At 41.9% G+C, this 18,725-nt stretch overlaps 1 protein-coding gene across 1 annotated transcript in view; it reads right to left on the reverse strand.

The window, feature by feature from the left end:
• LOC124794708 (ras-specific guanine nucleotide-releasing factor RalGPS2-like) overlaps positions 1–18,725 on the reverse strand; it is a 186,148-nt gene that overhangs the window by 25,890 nt on the left and 141,533 nt on the right. The window contains 1 exon segment of the mRNA XM_047258283.1: positions 3,274–3,376. Coding sequence (XP_047114239.1) covers positions 3,274–3,376 — 103 coding nt within the window.

Below are 18,725 nucleotides of genomic sequence, written 5' to 3' on the forward strand. Positions count from 1 at the left end.
TGGCACACACACGGAGGCTAGAGCATCATTACAGTACTGTCTTCGGCGAAAAATTCACGAAAAGGCAACGAAGTGTGAGCAGGTGCATTAACGTGGAGAGGATAACTGCACTGTGTTGTGTTTAAAATTCTATCGTAATATATCCGTTTAAGGGGAGATGGAAGACGAACAACAAATGAACAGATATTCGGTTCCAATTTGTAATCTATATATTCTATATTCACCGACTTATGATGTCTGCTCCTCCGTTAAAGTACCTAACGTTAAAGTAATGTATGGTATTCTACAATGTTGTGTTTCTGAAGACGGCAATCGTCTTCTGTATTCCAGCACCTTTAATTCGTTAACTGATTTATCTAAAGATAAAAACTGCCCGGATGTATCTCATGCAGAGTATCAATGCTTGGTCCAAGGATTGGCAGTTGGACCTCACCAGAAAGAATGCGAGGTTCTGTGAACAAACGGGCGGAAAATACCGTTACTGTATGATTACACGGTTAGCGAACAAACACTGAATGCAGTCACATCCATCTAATATCTGGAAGTATGCGTACAGCTGTTGCTGCTGAATTTAATTTTCATCTGACGCAATCAAAAAACGCTTCAAAAGTGAACTTCCATCAGCCTACAAGGGCCCTCGTCAGCGACGTAAAATGAAAGCAATAAATGATGATCAAAACAGCAATGGTTTACCATCGTTTGGCTGAGACTATGAGCAGAACTGCCATTTATTGTTGCTTGTTGGTGTTGCTTTACTTGTTGATTCTCTTTCCAAGTTACAACCTATGAATGTTTCAGAACTGGATCGGTCACAGAAATGTGGGCGAACAACACTGAATCACTGCCCCCCCCCCCCCCCTACGCAGTCACATTATTGGAGGAAATGACGATAGTGCATTAATTCACTGAATTCCATGGCAGCGTTAGTTACACTTCCAATACCTGAAGCATTCTTAAAGAATGTTAAGTTCGTCAATACTTCCTGTTTTGCAGAGTGAAACAAACCGTGAACGCTAGAAACTAAAGTCTCAATGAGGGCTCGACATATGTAGTATACTCAGAACGGTTGGCTTCGTCACTGACCTTGAGCCGCCACGAGAATAAGGCCTGCACAAAAAAATTCTCAGCACTGCACACCATTTACTATTCCTTCATCCTGTGTGATACTTCGCCTTAAAATATCATGCTTCACAGCATGTAATAGAGTTTCCTTTCCTTATACCGCTCCACTTGCCCCTCTATTGAATAAGAACAACGCTTCGATAGAAGGAGAAACTACCTATGCAGTTTTCTAAGGATAGTAACTGTTACATGTAGCTTGCTGTAATTTTGGACACACAATAGTCATATAACGTTCATTCTAAATGAGAAGCTGAAAAAGAACAAACATTTGTCGCAACACAGTTTGTATCAGAAAATTTCCCTATACTAAAAGGGAATGGGGAACAAAACTATTTTGCCATCGTCTTTGGTAACATATTTTTACGTCATGGTCGAATGAGGCTTGCGACCTACAGTATGTATTTTGGTAACGAAACTGGTTACATACTTAAGTTTATCGCGTCTTTTTTATCGATGTCCATTTTTTTGTACAGTCGAGAACATAACTGTGATACATGAATGGTGTTAACAGTCAAACAGCAGCAGCGAAATAATCAAACCCATATAAAAGCCTTTCAACATTCACCTAAATCTACCTTCAATGCAAATTACGTTACTGGTCTGGATGTTTGAGTATATAGTGAGGAGACAAAACATTATGACTACCAGATTAATAGCGTGCCATGGGTTCGGGAAGTGCTCGGTAGGTTTCCGGAGGTATGTAGCGCCAGATGTCCTCGCAGAGATCCCGTAAGTTACTGGCTGGTGGAACATGGGCGCGGAACGGCGCCCGGCAGCTTCCCAGACGTGTACCATCGGGTTCAGATCGGGAGCATTTGGTGGCCACGACAGCAACGTCAGTTCACTATCATGCTGCTCAAACGGGCGTATAGCACGGCGGCCTTGTGACACGGGCTGTCCTCTTGCTGTAAGATACCATCGTCTACGGTGAAGACATCGAGCATGAAGGGATGCAAGTGATCCCCAATAACGTTCGCCTAGTGCTATCGATTACCATCACAGACCCCATGGAAGCACAGAAGAATACTGCATTAGCATAATACTGCCCCCACCCCCGCGCCAGCAACCGCCTTGCGTACATGGCGCAGAGCATATTTCGAGCATCCGTTCGCCTGGATGGCGGCGTATATAGAAACGACCACCGATCTTAACAAGAAACACGATTCATCCGACCAGGTGACACGTCTGCGCTGACCCACGGACGAAACTCTGCGCCCTCGTGCTCACTGCAATCCCGACTGACGCTGTCTGGGTGTCAACATGAGAACACACAAAGAACGTCTACCGAGAAACCCCATGATCAACCAAGTGCACTGCATGGTATGCTCCGAAACACTTGTACCTGAACCAGTTATAGCTCTGAGCACTATGGGACTTAACTTCTGAGGTCAGCAGTCGCCTAGAACTTAGAACTAATTAAACCTAACTAACCTAAGGACATCACACACACATCCATGCCCGAGGCAGGATTCGAGCCTGAACCAGTGCTGTGTTCTGTACTGAGATCCGGCTATCCTGTTTAAGACAGCGGGCACGCCGCCGACCTCCAGCATCTGTGATGGGGTGTGGACGCCCAACATCTTGTCGCCTGCTCGTGGCTTCACCGAACTCCGACCATTTTCCACAGATCCTCACGACAGTGGGACGCGAACAGCCGGCCATCTGCGCCGTTTCAGAGACGCTCGCTCGCATACACCTGGCATAACAATCCGCTCTTCGTCACAGCCGCTAACGTCAGAGGATTCCCCGATTTGCGCCCCGTATCGTCACTAGCATGATTCTATATTCGTCTCGGCTCCGTTCACATATTCGTACTTTCCTTACCGCGTCATACGCCTGCAACGCCACCAGAGGGGCATGCAGTCTCGCGGTGGGCAAGGGTGATAACGTTCTTGGTGATCAGCGTAGGTAACCATCGAGATTGTGAAATGAGTAAATAAAAAGTTTTTCCAATTTTTCACAGCAAAATCATTCGTCGTAGTTACGCGCTTTCAGCGCTAAAAATGTGCAAAAACGTCATGGTGTTTTTTTTTTTTTTTTACAATTATAAAAATACAAATTTAATACATGGGTGATACGTATTAGTAACACTTACTGAACTTGAGAGTACTATCGACATTTTTACGGCTACTTACAGATAGGCTTGCTTACCTCAGCGATGCGCAGAGCCGCCAGGCTATCGCACGACACATCTCGTGGCATCTCACAGTAGCGCATGTTGGCCATGGGCGGTCGTGTCACAGAGGTCCCATGTCTGGAACAGAACAAACATCCGGGCTCACACTGGTTTCAATTATCGTGCCCTGTCAGCGCGTCGCGGATCAGTTTGGTCGTCACCGCAGTGTCCATTACCGCCTCGCCTGGCTCAGTTCTACAAATACCAGGCGTGTAGCAATCTCCTTGATGGAGCTCCTAACCTGGAACTAGTTACCAACAACGCTAGTGAAAGTGAAGCAGGCGGCACTTGCCATGTATATAAGACGGCTGCTCATTTTCATATTGCAGAATCAGTTACTTTTTGTCTGTCTACTCCGCTCTCTCACTGTATTCCCGAGTGTGTGCCGGCTACGAGCTTAATCAAAACAGCCACAATAACACCTGCATTATAATCGACCTATCACCTGAAATTAATGCTTGAAATGCCTTTAATAATAATAATAATAATAATAATAATAATAATAACAATAATAATAAATACAGTAATGGACTCAAACATCGCAGAGCAAACAAACAAAGAACAACACGCATCAATTAAACAGTCAGAGGAAAACGAAATCTTAAGACAGCCACCAGAACAAGCACAAATAGAACACGAAGTGACACACAACATGTTAGATATAGAAGAAAAATTTCAGCTGACATGTATAGAATACAAAGACACAAATACAGACATTAGACCATTCTTGCATAAACCGCCAAATAACCCACAAGTCGAAACAACAATAAAAACTATCAACACAATCATACACAACAAAATAAATGAAAACACAACTATGGAAGAGTTACAACTACTGGTTTATATAGGAGCACTCACTACACTAAATATACAAACTAGGCAGAGATCAGAACCAACCAACACACAGAAGAAACCCACAAAACCAGCATGGCAACACAGGCTACAGATCAAAATAGAAAAACTGAGAAAAGACATCGGACAGCTAACACAATTTATAAGAAATGAAATCTCGGAAAAAAAACGAAAAAAGTTAGGTAAAATCTCACAACAAGAAGCGACAGAGCAATTAGACGAAAAGAAGCAGAAATTACAAGCATTAGCCAAACGACTCAGAAGATACAAAAAAAGTGAAAATAGAAGGAAACAAAACCAAACATTCAACACAAACCAAAAGAAATTTTACCAGACAATAGATAACACACACATTAAAATAAACAATCCACCAAACATAACAGACATGGAACACTTCTGGAGCAACATATGGTCAAACCCAGTACAACATAACAGGCATGCACGGTGGATACAAGCAGAAACAGACACATACAAGATGATACCACAAATGCCTGAAGTGATAATTTTGCAACATGAAGTCACCCAAGCAATTAATTCTACTCACAATTGGAAAGCCCCTGGAAATGATAAAATAGCAAATTTCTGGTTAAAGAAGTTCACCTCAATACATTCACATCTAACTAAATTATTTAACAGTTACATTGCAGACCCATACACATTCCCTGATACACTTACACACGGAATAACATATCTGAAACCTGAAGATCAAGCAGACACAGCGAACCCAGCTAAATATCGCCCCATAACATGCCTACCAACAATATACAAAATATTAACTTCAGTCATTAAACAGAAATTAATGACACATACAACACAGAACAAAATTATAAATGAAGAACAAAAAGGCTGTTGCAAAGGAGCACGAGGATGTAAAGAGCAACTGATAATAGATGCAGAGGTGACATATCAAGCTAAAACTAAACAAAGGTCGCTACACCACGCATACATTGATTACCAAAAAGCTTTTGATAGTGTACCCCACTCATGGTTACTACAAATATTGGAAATATACAAAGTAGATCCTAAATTGATACAGTTCCTAAACATAGTAATGAAAAATTGGAAAACCACACTTAATATCCAAACAAATTCAAATAATATCACATCACAGCCAATACAGATTAAGCGTGGAATATACCAAGGAGACTCATTAAGTCCTTTCTGGTTCTGCCTTGCTCTGAACCCACTATCCAACATGCTAAATAATACAAATTATGGATACAATATTACTGGAACATACCAACACAAAATCACCCATTTGCTATACATGGATGATCTAAAACTACTGGCAGCAACAAATCAACAACTCAACCAATTACTAAAGATAACAGAAGGATTCAGCAATGATATAAGTATGGCTTTTGGAACAGACAAATGTAAGAAAAATAGCATAGTCAAAGGAAAACATACTAAACAAGAAGATTACATATTGGATAACCACAGCGACTGCATAGAAGCGATGGAAAAAACGGATGCCTATAAATATCTAGGATACAGGCAAAAAATAGGAATAGATAATACAAATATCAAAGAAGAACTAAAAGAAAAATATAGACAAAGACTAACAAAAATACTGAAAACAGAATTGACAGCAAGAAACAAGACAAAAGCTATAAATACCTATGCCATACCAATATTGACCTACTCATTTGGAGTAGTGAAATGGAGTAACACAGACCTAGAAGCACTCAATACACTTACACGATCACAATGCCACAAATATAGAATACATCACATACATTCAGCAACAGAAAGATTCACATTAAGCAGAAAGGAAGGAGGAAGGGGATTTATCGACATAAAAAACCTACATTATGGACAGGTAGACAATTTAAGAAAATTCTTTCTAGAACGAGCAGACACTAGCAAAATACACAAGGCAATCACTCATATAAATACATCGGCTACACCACTGCAATTTCATAACCACTTCTACAACCCTTTAGATCACATAACATCAACAGACATGAAGAAAGTAAATTGGAAAAAGAAAACACTACATGGCAAGCACCCGTATCATCTAACACAGCCACACATCGAAAAGATGCATCCAACACATGGCTAAGAAAAGGCAATATATACAGTGAGACAGAAGGATTCATGATTGCAATACAGGATCAAACAATAAACACCAGGTATTACAGCAAGCATATTATTAAAGATCCCAATACCACAACGGATAAATGCAGACTTTGTAAACAACAAATAGAAACAGTAGATCACATCACAAGCGGATGTACAATACTAGCAAATACAGAATACCCCAGAAGACATGACAATGTCGCAAAAATAATACATCAACAGCTTGGCTTACAACATAAACTTTTAAAACAACACATTCCTACATACAAGTATACACCACAAAATGTACTGGAGAATGATGAATACAAATTATACTGGAACAGAACCATTATAACAGATAAAACAACGCCACATAACAAACCTGACATCATACTCACCAATAAAAAGAAGAAATTAACACAACTAATCGAAATATCCATACCCAATACAACAAATATACAAAAGAAAACAGGAGAAAAAATTGAAAAATATATCCAACTGGCTGAGGAAGTCAAAGACATGTGGCATCAGGATAAAGTTGACATCATACCAATTATACTATCAACTACAGCAGTCATACCACACAATATCCACCAGTCCATCAATGCAATACAGCTACATCCAAACATATATATACAGCTACAGAAATCCGTAATTATTGATACATGTTCAATTACCCGAAAGTTCCTAAATGCAATATAACACATACCGTACAGTTTAAAGGAAGTGACGCTTGATCAAGGTCCGCGTCACTCCATTTTTAACCGGACTTAACGTCTGAGAAAGTGAAGATGATAATAATAATAATGTACTCTGGAACGTAGTTCCAAAAAGAAGGGGCTTTAGGGATTAACATTCCGTCGACGACGACGTCATTACAGAACATACAGAGGTCCTGACAGGGCATGGGTCGATGAAGGGTTCGGCCATATCCTCCTGAAAATAACCATCCCGGCTTCCGCCTAAAGGAGTGATACAGGGAGACCACAAAAATTCTAAATCGGCATGGACAGACGAGGATCTGAGCACTGTTTCTCAAGAAAGCAAGTCTAGGAGCTTAATTTCTGCACCGCCTCGCTTGGTGAGCAATAAAAGCGCTGTACTAGTTCCAGATTATTCTATTGTAAGATCACAGGCTAGAGCGAGCTGAATTGCCAAACCACTTTTTTCTCATTCTTAAACATCAACAGCAAAAAAAAAACCAATTTCAGATCTCAATTTTCCCTCTCCAAGCCTAAAAACTAGACGACATGACTTCACTGCAGACGGCGAAACAAGCACACACAACCCTAATTGGGTTTCTATTTGCAACAGGTTTTTAATGGTAACTCAAACCAGGACTTCGTAGGTGCTCCGTGTCAGATGCAACTAATCTACCATCAGTGTACCAATGATAAGGGTTGCAAGCTCCGATATCTGCTTATATGGTATTCATGTCAACGAGTGGAATAATAACAGAAAGAAGTTCAAACGCGTGGAATCTTAGAAACGTAAAATATTATACACGCTAACGGCGAGTCCAAGGGTTTTTGTGTCACTTCTCAAATCTCTCACCTCTGGCGATATTTGTTAATGTGAAAAATATCGAGATCCACGGAAGTGGAATCATATTAAAATGTAGGCACTCCTATAACTGACTGGCTAAATCAGTCCAGAGGTCGGACCAAAGGCAGCCATCGCCTCCAACAGCTTTACATTTCAAGATAGAACGATGTCCCCACAGATATAATGCAAAGGAAATCGGTTTTCCATAGATTTTTTTATTGCTCCAAATTAGCCTGTCATCGCAAGTATTCATGAGAAAACTTTTTTAAGCTTGACTTTAAACTGCTGGAGATATCAATGAACATCAATATTAGGAACGGCATATTCTACGCTAAACTCATGTTGAGCAAATATTATGAACTTCAGTAAATTCAATGATCTCCATGACAAACGACGGAAAAAAGTGCACAAATCTGAGATATACGAACCTTAACCAAAATTTCAAGAAATATTCCAAGACGACATAAATATTAACAAATTAGAAACGGATAAATGGACTAGAGCCTCTAAAGCAACTGCCATCTCATGCAATCAACGTACCATTTAATCCAGTTTCTTTGAATCAGTTTCTGCTAATAATGGGACACTTATTTTGATCATACTATGACCTGCTCTTTAGAAACTTCTTTGACTACGTTACTGTTCAGCTCCTTAGCGAAAAGACTTTAAAACGTTTCCCACTAAAGGAGATTCATTCAACTGAGTTTTCTTCCCCTCTACAGACAAGCTATGCACCGACTACCGAGCGCCTGGTGTGGCCCAGCTGGTGGGTAGATGGAGCGGTTTCTTTCGAAACTGCGGCTCTGTCCTTCGTACCGCTCCCCGCAGTTTTTCATTTTACAAATGGAAGCCCGCCGGAGCGCTGTCGCCATAAATTTCAAGCTGATGGATTAAGCAAGGAACTGGTCTTAACCTAATTAGAAACAGCACTTCCTTAAGTGCAGACGATTATCTGGAGGATTTAAGCGTTAGATATGGAACTACTAAGAAATGATCGGGACTGCGGGACATTTCGTCCTGCATTATATCCAACACACTGCTTCAATAGAACGTTCGATATGCGTAGTCTATTTTAATTTACCTGTTCTCGAAACAGAAAGCAAACGTGCCGTAAAGCGCAGCGCTATAAATAAGCAATTAGTTTTAAATGTCGCGTACAGTATCTTGAAAACTAATGTAAAATAGTTATTCCGCGCAATACAAATGTGGAATGCAACCAAAAAATCATTCCATTATCTATTTCGGCAACGTAAAATGTAATACCAAACCAACGTCTTTAAGCATGATGCCACATTTCTCATACTGTGACGAGAACGGAAATAAGATTAAGTCTTAAGTAAAAACCCACATAAGGATGCCTTATCATACTTTCCCTTCAAAACATGTGATGGGTCATTTTATGATAGAATTCCGAAGATCCGCGTCCTTGTCATCAGTCAGAGGTCGTACACAGATCTGTTCAAATGCCACTCACGAATAATCACTGTATCAGAGACACTCAAACAACCTCAGGCGACGACATCACATCACTTACCTGTGACGCTAAAAATTATAGGACCAGTTGTCTTCTTGTGAAATCTGACTTCGAGACACGTATACAACAGACAAACACAACGATCCCCGACTCACAAGGAAGACAAGAACACTCAGACTGTCAAGAACGACACGAACATAGCACATTCCGTGTACTGACCCAGTTCCTGTTACTCCGACTTACTGTCTTTATAAAACTTTCGGTATTATCGTAGTCACCAGTGCAAAAGAACTGTTCATGCAGTGACAAGCACAATGCTGTGGAATTTGTGCTTCGTCCAAATGACCAAGTACGAATGAAAAATCAATTACTTTGCAAGTTACATTATCGAGTTAGAATTTTCTGCAGCCTGAAAATAGCGAAAATGCCCGTGGGGTATGTAGAAAGTTATGCATCAGTTTCTCATAGTTACGTGAGTATTCTATTGTCCACGATTAAGAAATATTATTTTAACACTAATGACAGCACTAATTAAAACTCGCCACTGGTCGAACATTAGATCTGACTACGAGAGTGAAATGAAATGTGCGTCTGGCACTGTTGGCCGGGAGTCCCCGTCACTAGCAGTTCAGCGGCCAGGTTTGACGCCACTTTGGCGATTTGCGCGTCGACGAACACGAGACGAAATAATTAGCACAACATGAAACAAACAGCACCCCAGCGAAGAAAATCTCCGACCCGAAGGGGAATCGAAGCCGTAACCCTGCAATCTAGAGGCAGCGATGTAACCACTTGCCCACGAACTGCTGACACTGCCAGGGTAAGGACATGTTTCCCTATCAAGGCAAAGAGACCATTCATTGCGTAAAAAATACGATTTTTGTTGACATATCCGCCTCCTGGGGCATTACGCTTTCTCAAACTTTTTCTTCTTTTTTTGCGGGAGCAGATTCAATTCCCGGAGTCCGATTCTGGCAGATCTGCAGACCACCATCCACAGCTGTCATAATCACCTTTTTAACCAAACTCAAAACGTTTTTCCAGCACAGGAAGCCTGGTAAACAGTGTGACTATTCCAGCAATTTACACTTCTTGTTTTCCAATGAGAAACTATACTTCATTGTCCTGATAATTTTTTCTCATTTTGTAATTCACGACTTCTTCTCACGTACTTACTTTCGTCTTGCTGGTCCAGAATTCTTGCGCATAACTTGTTAGTCACTTTTTTGAGTCGCTCGTGAGCAATGAACAAGAAGAACCGTTTTTGGATCACAGAAGACACTGACCTCAATATTTCCGGCAAATGAAATCGACTTTAGCAAGTTCCACGCACTGTTCTGAAAGCTGTTTCGTTTCTGGCGTGCGCTTGTAGACAACGAACAAAATCACCTACAGTCTTGAAAACGAGCAAACCAATTTTGAAAAAATTCGTTTTCGCATTTGCTTTAGTCCAATTTTAACAGTTGTCTCTCCCACAATGGGCACTTTCTAGTCGATTTTCATTTGCTGTTTAAGTTTTGGCATGTCCTACGCGCGTATCATCTTCCAGAGACATCCTGGTACTTTTCAATTAATCCATCCATTTCTTAACAAATGAAAATGGCGTTGACTTCTCCTAAATATTCAGCAACATTGGCTAACAAGACGTCAAAATGACAGCGCGAAATTCCATCTCCGTATGAACTAACACAGTAGGTATACTTATAAACACCGCAAACGGAACTGTCCCGCCAGACGACAGTAGCGAAACGCTGGAAGACTCGCAGAGGATCGACGAGTGATTGGGAGTTAACCGTGGACGTAAATAAACGTTAAACATTGCTTATAAACAGGTAATTAGATCAATTAATGTTCGAGAACGTTATTGGCGAGATATCATGGGAAACATCTCGCTCAACAGAGGGGTTAAATGACTGGTAAGCGATAAATCCAGTCAGAGCACGTGAAAAGGCGGCAGCGAATCGGAATGGTGTTTACAAGGTCTTTACACAGAATGGAAACAGCTGCCAATTAACAAAACATCTGAAATTACGAGTGCAGCCCCGGTATACTTAAAATACCACTAATGTATCTTGCTTATAAAACAAAATGAATCTCGGTGCTCATCACCGCGCTCGCCGCCAAAGCGCGCGGTGCAAGGTCATAACCGTAGGCGCGTGAGGCAACAGGCGGCCTGAGGGCCGACGGCTGGGGGAGACGCAGTGAAACACGAGCGCAGAGAAGCCCGATAGCGTGGCGGCTGCCTGCCGTACCAGGGCGCGCGCGGCTACAGCCGCCGCACCGCCGCCACGGACGGAAATTCCATCACATCAGGCGCGACACGGCTGCAGCTGGCGCTGGCGCCAGCGGACCGCTGGCGCTCCCAACACGAATACTCCAGCTCTTACGCGCGCTCTTCTGGGAGAAGGGGATCACTGACCAGAGGCAAACCACTTTCCGTACGTCTGTCTCGTGACAGGTACCGACTGAACGCTTTTCAATTTCCTGTGTGCTGTGCATCTTCCTTCACATAGCGATAACTTCGACAATTTATTCATGGAAAGAAAGAAAGAAAGCTGTACCATTCACAAGATGAATCCTAATACAGCCTAGTGAAATGAGGCTTTACGGAAAATACACCGACTGGCATAAGGGCAATGGATTGTTAGCGACAACGAAGCTACGGTAATCCCACGACCAGAAGCGACTATAACTAAGATCTCTGCGGTTTACAATATTTTGTTCAATAAGAACCTACTGTTTAAGCCTGTCTATACAACACAATGTACTTCCCATATCAGATGAATATCTCACTCGTTGGCGATTAAGGCAGACCATTTACAGCGCCCCTCAAGCAAATGTGAAAACTGAACATGCAGTTTATGCTTTTACGACAAGTTGACGTTTCAGAACTCTCAGTTCAGCTTAAAATTAATTAAAAAGGAACATGAACAGTCACAATCGCAAAAAACTTTTTATGAGGTTACCGGTTCTTGAGCAGTTAGCGTTCGTGGAATCATAGCGCCTGGTCCGTTCAGTGGCACCGCCTACCATCTTGGTGGGCAACCTTATAGAAAAAGAAATTTCTTGCAGTTGTGACTGTGAAACCTTCCCGTCTCCTCTATATCTCTTTTGTTACGCAACCTTCCCTTCTACAATAACCTATGAAACCTTCCCTTAGGATTTCTATCTCTTGCTTAATAATAACAAATGAAATCTTCCCCTTGAAATTAATTCTCTTTCTCAATCTTCGCATACAAATTTAAATGCTGCTTATTAAAGTTATTTTCTGATTATTTCGACGAAACATAGAATGTGACGCCGTCGTGACCCTCAGTCGTTACCTGCAATAACCCAAAACTGTTCCTTACCTTTTTTTTTACTGTTACTGGATCGCCATCTGAGTGCTACATCGAACTACGACATGAATATACGTACTCTGTTTTACTATACTCTATTAGCTGCTGGTGGGCTGCTATAATAATTGGCTGTATTTATTACCAAAGCTGACATTCTTTAACAGCAAAGCTGACGTTGTTCTTTAATTAATTTGACTGAAGTTACGTAATTCATAGTTAAACTTTTTCTTGACAACAATAAAATTTTGCAAAGTTTTGCGTTGATGGTTTTTGGGATGAATTATAATCAGTAATGCAATATTGCTGACAAAAATTAATTATATTCTGAAAATGATTCTTCAAATATTTACTGTTGGTAATGAAATGATTTTACAAACGTTCAAATGGGACTTACTTTTTTACAATAATCTTACAACTAGAATTGCGCAAACATACCTTCAGTAGTCTCGAGTTTCTCGAAAAAATAATTCAATAATATTAGTTCCTCTTACGATAATAGTTAGATGAGGTCTCTGTACATCCGTTTATAATCTCTTGTAAATCATAGCTGCTGGCTGGCAGGCACACCGCTTCTCACAACCTCTCGCTTCAGACCTGCTACCGACTCGCTTCACTTCTCGCTTACTACTGACTTCCTACGAACGCTAAAGTGCGGTCTCTCCTGCCAACAATGCTTTCTGGTGCAGACATTCCCTGCTACCACAATTATTTCCAAAATGACAAATATTAATTACTCCTACTTAATCCTATTAATAAAATATAAACATCTTTCATAAATTGTGGTTTGACAATAGACAATAGAAACATACACGTCTTACAACTGTTCATCTTCATTTTCAAGTAATAAAAAAAAGCCTCTGTTCTCAAAGAGAATGTTCACGTAACCCGCAACTGTCAGCGTCCTTCGATAACTACAACCGGTGCCACAGAAGCCAGATGAATGTCCCCTGTGGCGTAACACTGCCCACAGCGGCCTGCGTCTGGGACGCGTTGCGTGTTTGGAGCCTGCATGAGGTCGTATCTGAACATAATTATCGACCTGGTGTGAGATACGTGATTCTTCCGATCGACAGACACTTTTCCACTGAGCCACTGTCCAGGCTTCATGATCCTGTGCCTACTGGAATTGTAAATGACGATTTGGGTCAAGATGCGGAATCCCGTGTTCAACTATGTAAGTTGAACGGTGCGCTCCTAAACTCTTATGCTTCCTGATCTGACACAGTGCGCGGCGTGTACTGCTTTACAGAGCAGGGAAACCTCTGAGCACGTTCGGTGATGAGTAGGCGTTACACTTTCGCCTACTCGTCGTTTCACCCGTCTTCACCCCAATTCATCAGACGCTAACGACAGTAGGAAGCGAGCTGCCGATCAGCTTCGCGTTTCCGAGACGCTCGCTGCCTGGCGGCGGGCCATATTCTGCCCTTGGTCAAGCTCGCTTCTGTCAAGAGTTTTTCCCCAACAGCGGTTCGTATTGTCGCTTAATTACTTCTTTAAGTCGTCTTGCCTCTGTTCATACACTTTCCTCACCGTGCCAAATGCCGGGAACGCTACCGGCTGGCTTTCAAATTCGTACTGGGCAGTGGCCATGATCTTTTGGCCCATGAGCGTCTGTTTCCCGTGTAGTACAAGGTGTAAGCTACTATGACTGGTTGTTATCGTTTGTTGCGGACTGACTGCAGGAATTCGGGTAATTTCCAAGAATAATTGCCTATCGAAGTTGCGGGGTCCAAACGATACATAGAGAACGTGCGATCGTAATTCGATCGTGCGACTCTGGTGGCGGGCGTTGTGACCAATTATCTGTGATCGTCATTTTTATCTGTTTTCCGTCATTCCTCTCTAAATTACATACCTCTGTGAATTATTTGTGAGTTGCTAGGGAATCCCAGACGATTTACGTCGTTAGTGAGTGGGATGTCTGGTGTTCTTGACGTTTCTTGGGCGGATTCTCTCACACGAAAAAAATCTAATTCCACGTTTATCCAGCGTAGAAAATTGTTCGACTTTTTGTCGCAAATATGGAGTACTACCGGACATGGAAAGAAGGAACTATGTACACTGTGGTGGTGCGAAGTGTGTAAAACTTCGTAAGAACAGTTTCGTTGCTGACATACCGTTTACAATTTCATTGCGGATAGTGTGGAAAAAGAACGAGTATCAGGAAGAATACATGGTTCGACTCTTCCAAATTATCCATCCAGACCACCATAATGGACTTTCACATGATGACAACACCGACGACTTGTAAGGTAAGTCGTCTCCTTTGCAATTACAAGTATTTTTGTAACGGTCTTCTTTTGTCGTTGCTGTAGCGACCACCGTAAACTTACTCAAAGCGCCCGCCACCAGGGTAGCATGTTCGATTTACGATCGCACGTTCGATATGTATCGTTTGGACCCCGCAACTTCGATAGACAATCATTCTTGGAAATTACCGTAATTCGCATCACTAACGACAATAAACTGGCGAAGAGTAGTATGTTATGTGTAATCAATGAGCATAATATTCGCAGATTTAAGTGAAGTATGTATTATTTGTCTGAAAAAGACAAGGGCGTATTATTTTACGGAACACGAACCACATTCAAGGAGTGTTTGAACGGGAAACTAGTAACTGGACAGCATAAACATTACGGCTTTTCAGTTACTGTAGGCTCCCACACGTTGCTACGCAACGTACAAAAAGGCGTAGAGATCCACTCAAAATTTCGAGTGAAGACACATACACATTAAGCCTACAGCATGGACTTCTCTGTTGTTGTGCTCGGCAAGGACAACGGAGAACCCATTCTCCGCAGCATAACTCTTCCGGAGTCGGCGACACCGCAGCTGGGGGAAGTGTTCTCGCAGCTGGATCTTCCAGCTGACACCACCCGCCTCTACTGGAGGTACACGGCCGACGAATGGATTCCAGTCAAGGACACCATCACGCTGCAAGCAGCCATCAACCTGTCTGCTGAGAGGCGCTTTTATGCACTGTGTACGTGTTACAACAACAACTTTCAAAATTCGTTACCAGTAATTGCTGAACACCTCTGTTTCACTATTGAGGACTTACTTCCCCCTTGCTTTCAGTCTAACCACAATATCACACCAAAGGCGTTTTATGCGCCGTCAGAGCTTACATTACGTTGCATTAATGTTTAAAATGCGTAAAGCTATATTTAGATTACTGGTAAAACATCCTTTCAAAAATGCTGTGTCAGTTTGCTAACACAACTACTGCTTGCATTTTTTTAAAAATACAGTATAATCATATGAAAAAATTACTACTAGAATAAGGCCAATCGAATATAGTCACCACTGCATTAATAAAACGTGATAATGATTCCGTGATGTGTACGGCAATATTTAGTCTTCCGTCTTAAGCGCTTTTTCACTTTGACGTCACGCTGACGTTCGCGAGCGGCACTTTTGTTGTGTAGGCGCTGCTACGTTTTGGTAAGGACTGAGCTCAGGAAAGAAAAAGAAAGAAATAAAGAAAGAAAGAAATCGCATGATGGGCTACATCCGCCCGTATTTACGCGGCAACTACTTTGACCTTGTCTTCAGCATCCTTACACAAGTCAGCAGTGTGGAGTTCTCCAAATACCTACGGTCGGAATCACAACATCGAGGGAAAAAAAAAAAACCATTACAATCACAATTTTATCGAATGAGGATTGCTTAGACAGTAACGGGTTTTGGCCATCTTCAGACGGCAGCAGAAATTTCTATTCGAAAAACATTTCTACGGTGTTACAAACAAATTTATGTTAAATTTTTCGAGAAGCTATAATAAAAGCAGACAGTTTTTTCTGAAATACTACTGAGCCTATGTTAATTAAATACATGTTTGTTTATTACGTAACGTCACTCGTCCACAATTAGACGAAACTGCAAATGGTGTCACAGTTTTCCCTATTGTTACGATTCAGGATATTGCGGATTTCTTTAATAATTGTGTATAAAATACTATAGCAATTTTCTAATTGGAAGTAGTCTCGGAATTTACAGCATAACTTTTAGTAAGATCATGATAAATGAGTTCACTGAGCATCTCTCATGCATATTATTCGTCCTTGATACGCCTTTAACATCAATAAAGGAAGGAACACCACAATGAGTTTGAGACATTTCCAGATGTTTAGAAAGCAGTAATCTTTGGAAATTAATGTTCAGCGCCTCACGCAGTTCTGTAGCCAAAATTCAAGACATTGCTGTGAAAATGCGAATAGATGGCAGTCGAATAGCTATGACCCCTGTGCTGGGGCCATTTTGTTCTCTCATAATCGAGGCTGAATCTCAAGAAGAAAGTACACACTGAGTTGTCCACCGTAAAGCCGTAAACAAGAAATAGACAAAAACCGTAAACAACACAACAGACTCATAACAAAAAGCGCCACAGGTCGTGTATTATTTGCATTATCACCTGTTTCCATCTGCCAACAAGAGCATTTTCAGATATCCCTCGCCTGATCAAAAGTTCAGAACTACATACGGTGGTGCTGGACGTACCTCTGAACTTTACAGTCTTTACAGTACCTAATAGGTGGTCCTAAACGCTGTATTCCGTTCAGGCGGCGACACAAATGAGGCACACGATGAAGAAATTCTGGGACAACTGCCAGCACCAGTTGCCTGCCGGTCGCATCCAGACTACACCGTCGATGCAGCTGCAGCCGTCGCAGACATCTACACCTTGATCAGGTAACAGATGTGGCTATCAATCGCCAAACACTAAGACAGTTGTCAGCTCACGGTTGAGAATACAGGGGAGCAATAAAACCGCGCAGCACAAGGACAAAAGCCAAACACGGTAGCTGACCTTCCCCTAAGACACTTAAGTCCTTGCGCTAGGACACGCAAGATATAAGACGTTAATTCGCCTTTATCCCCCGCTGAGAAGTTGTTCGGGCCTGAATGGACTGACCACCACACGTATGATGAGTGATCAATTTATCCCGTTTGTATTCGACTAGCACTATACCTCATCAGAGGAGAAAAAGCTAACGTCTGCCACTGTCAAAGAGCACTTTACGCTTGCCTGAAATTCATTCAGTCACTACTATGAACCTGCGCTCTTGCGGAACTAATTTGAAGTTTATGTCCCTTGCAGATGTGTCGGGGCCTTGCACGTTTACAGCGTTAGCAGACCTTGAGGCTCCAACGGCCTTGCCTGTACGCGCGCGCCCCGCGACCCACTGGCAGGGGAATCCATCAGGCGGCTTCGACAGCCAAGGTGCACGCGGCACCAGTGAGGTCTTGCGCGAGGTCAGATCCACAACTTCCGCCGTCGAAACAGGTAGCGGTTTTTGGGTCATCGTTCTTCTGCACCCGGATTACAGAGTCAAGGAACGTCGCCGCTCCACAAGCTCACGCGTAGCGCGCAAGATAGATAGGTTCAGTCAGTGACGTACCAGTTCGAATGTTCTGAGGCAGAAACGTGGGCCGAACACTTTGGAAACTCCACTGAGTCCATACGGTACTGTTCTGACCTACATAATAACAGCACGGCAAGTCTGTTGTCAGATACAGACATGGTTTCTGCTTCAACCTCAGTTCTATGCTCTCTGGTACCATCGTTCTAAGTTCGACAACTCTTCGAGATTAATTACAAAACAGTGTGAGCCCCCGTCTGAAAACTAACAGGAAGAGCAAACGAATATAATTTACGAGACTCAGTTTACTAGGGATTTCTAGAATGATTGTAAGATCAACAGGTTTTCACCAATGAATTGAGGAACAGTGGCTCTTCGCCTGTATTTTCTCAGAAATAGAAGAGTACAGGCAGTTTAATCTGAATAGTGGAAAAGTGGAGGGAAACAATTATTGCCTTTCCTATTAATACAGCGTAATCTAGGGTAGAATTACTCAGAAATTTCATGGATCCATGAACGCAAGCTGCAATTGCAAAAGTAATACACAGACCAAACAAAACTGACTAAAAGGTTTCATTGACGAAAGGCTCATAATACCACGAAGAAAATTAACAACGAAAAATATATTATCAGCATAGTGAAATGGTGACGTGGAAATGCACCAAGCACCTTAACAGCTAAGAAAATAAGTAATGCAACTGTGAAATAAAGTTGATGACACTACTACGGAAATGTGAATCTGGAAACTGTTAAACCATCTTTTTCTATATCCAATTTTAAGAATGGACTCGACA

Source organism: Schistocerca piceifrons, chromosome 4 (assembly GCF_021461385.2).
Source record: "Schistocerca piceifrons isolate TAMUIC-IGC-003096 chromosome 4, iqSchPice1.1, whole genome shotgun sequence".
Lineage (NCBI taxonomy): Eukaryota > Metazoa > Arthropoda > Insecta > Orthoptera > Acrididae > Schistocerca > Schistocerca piceifrons.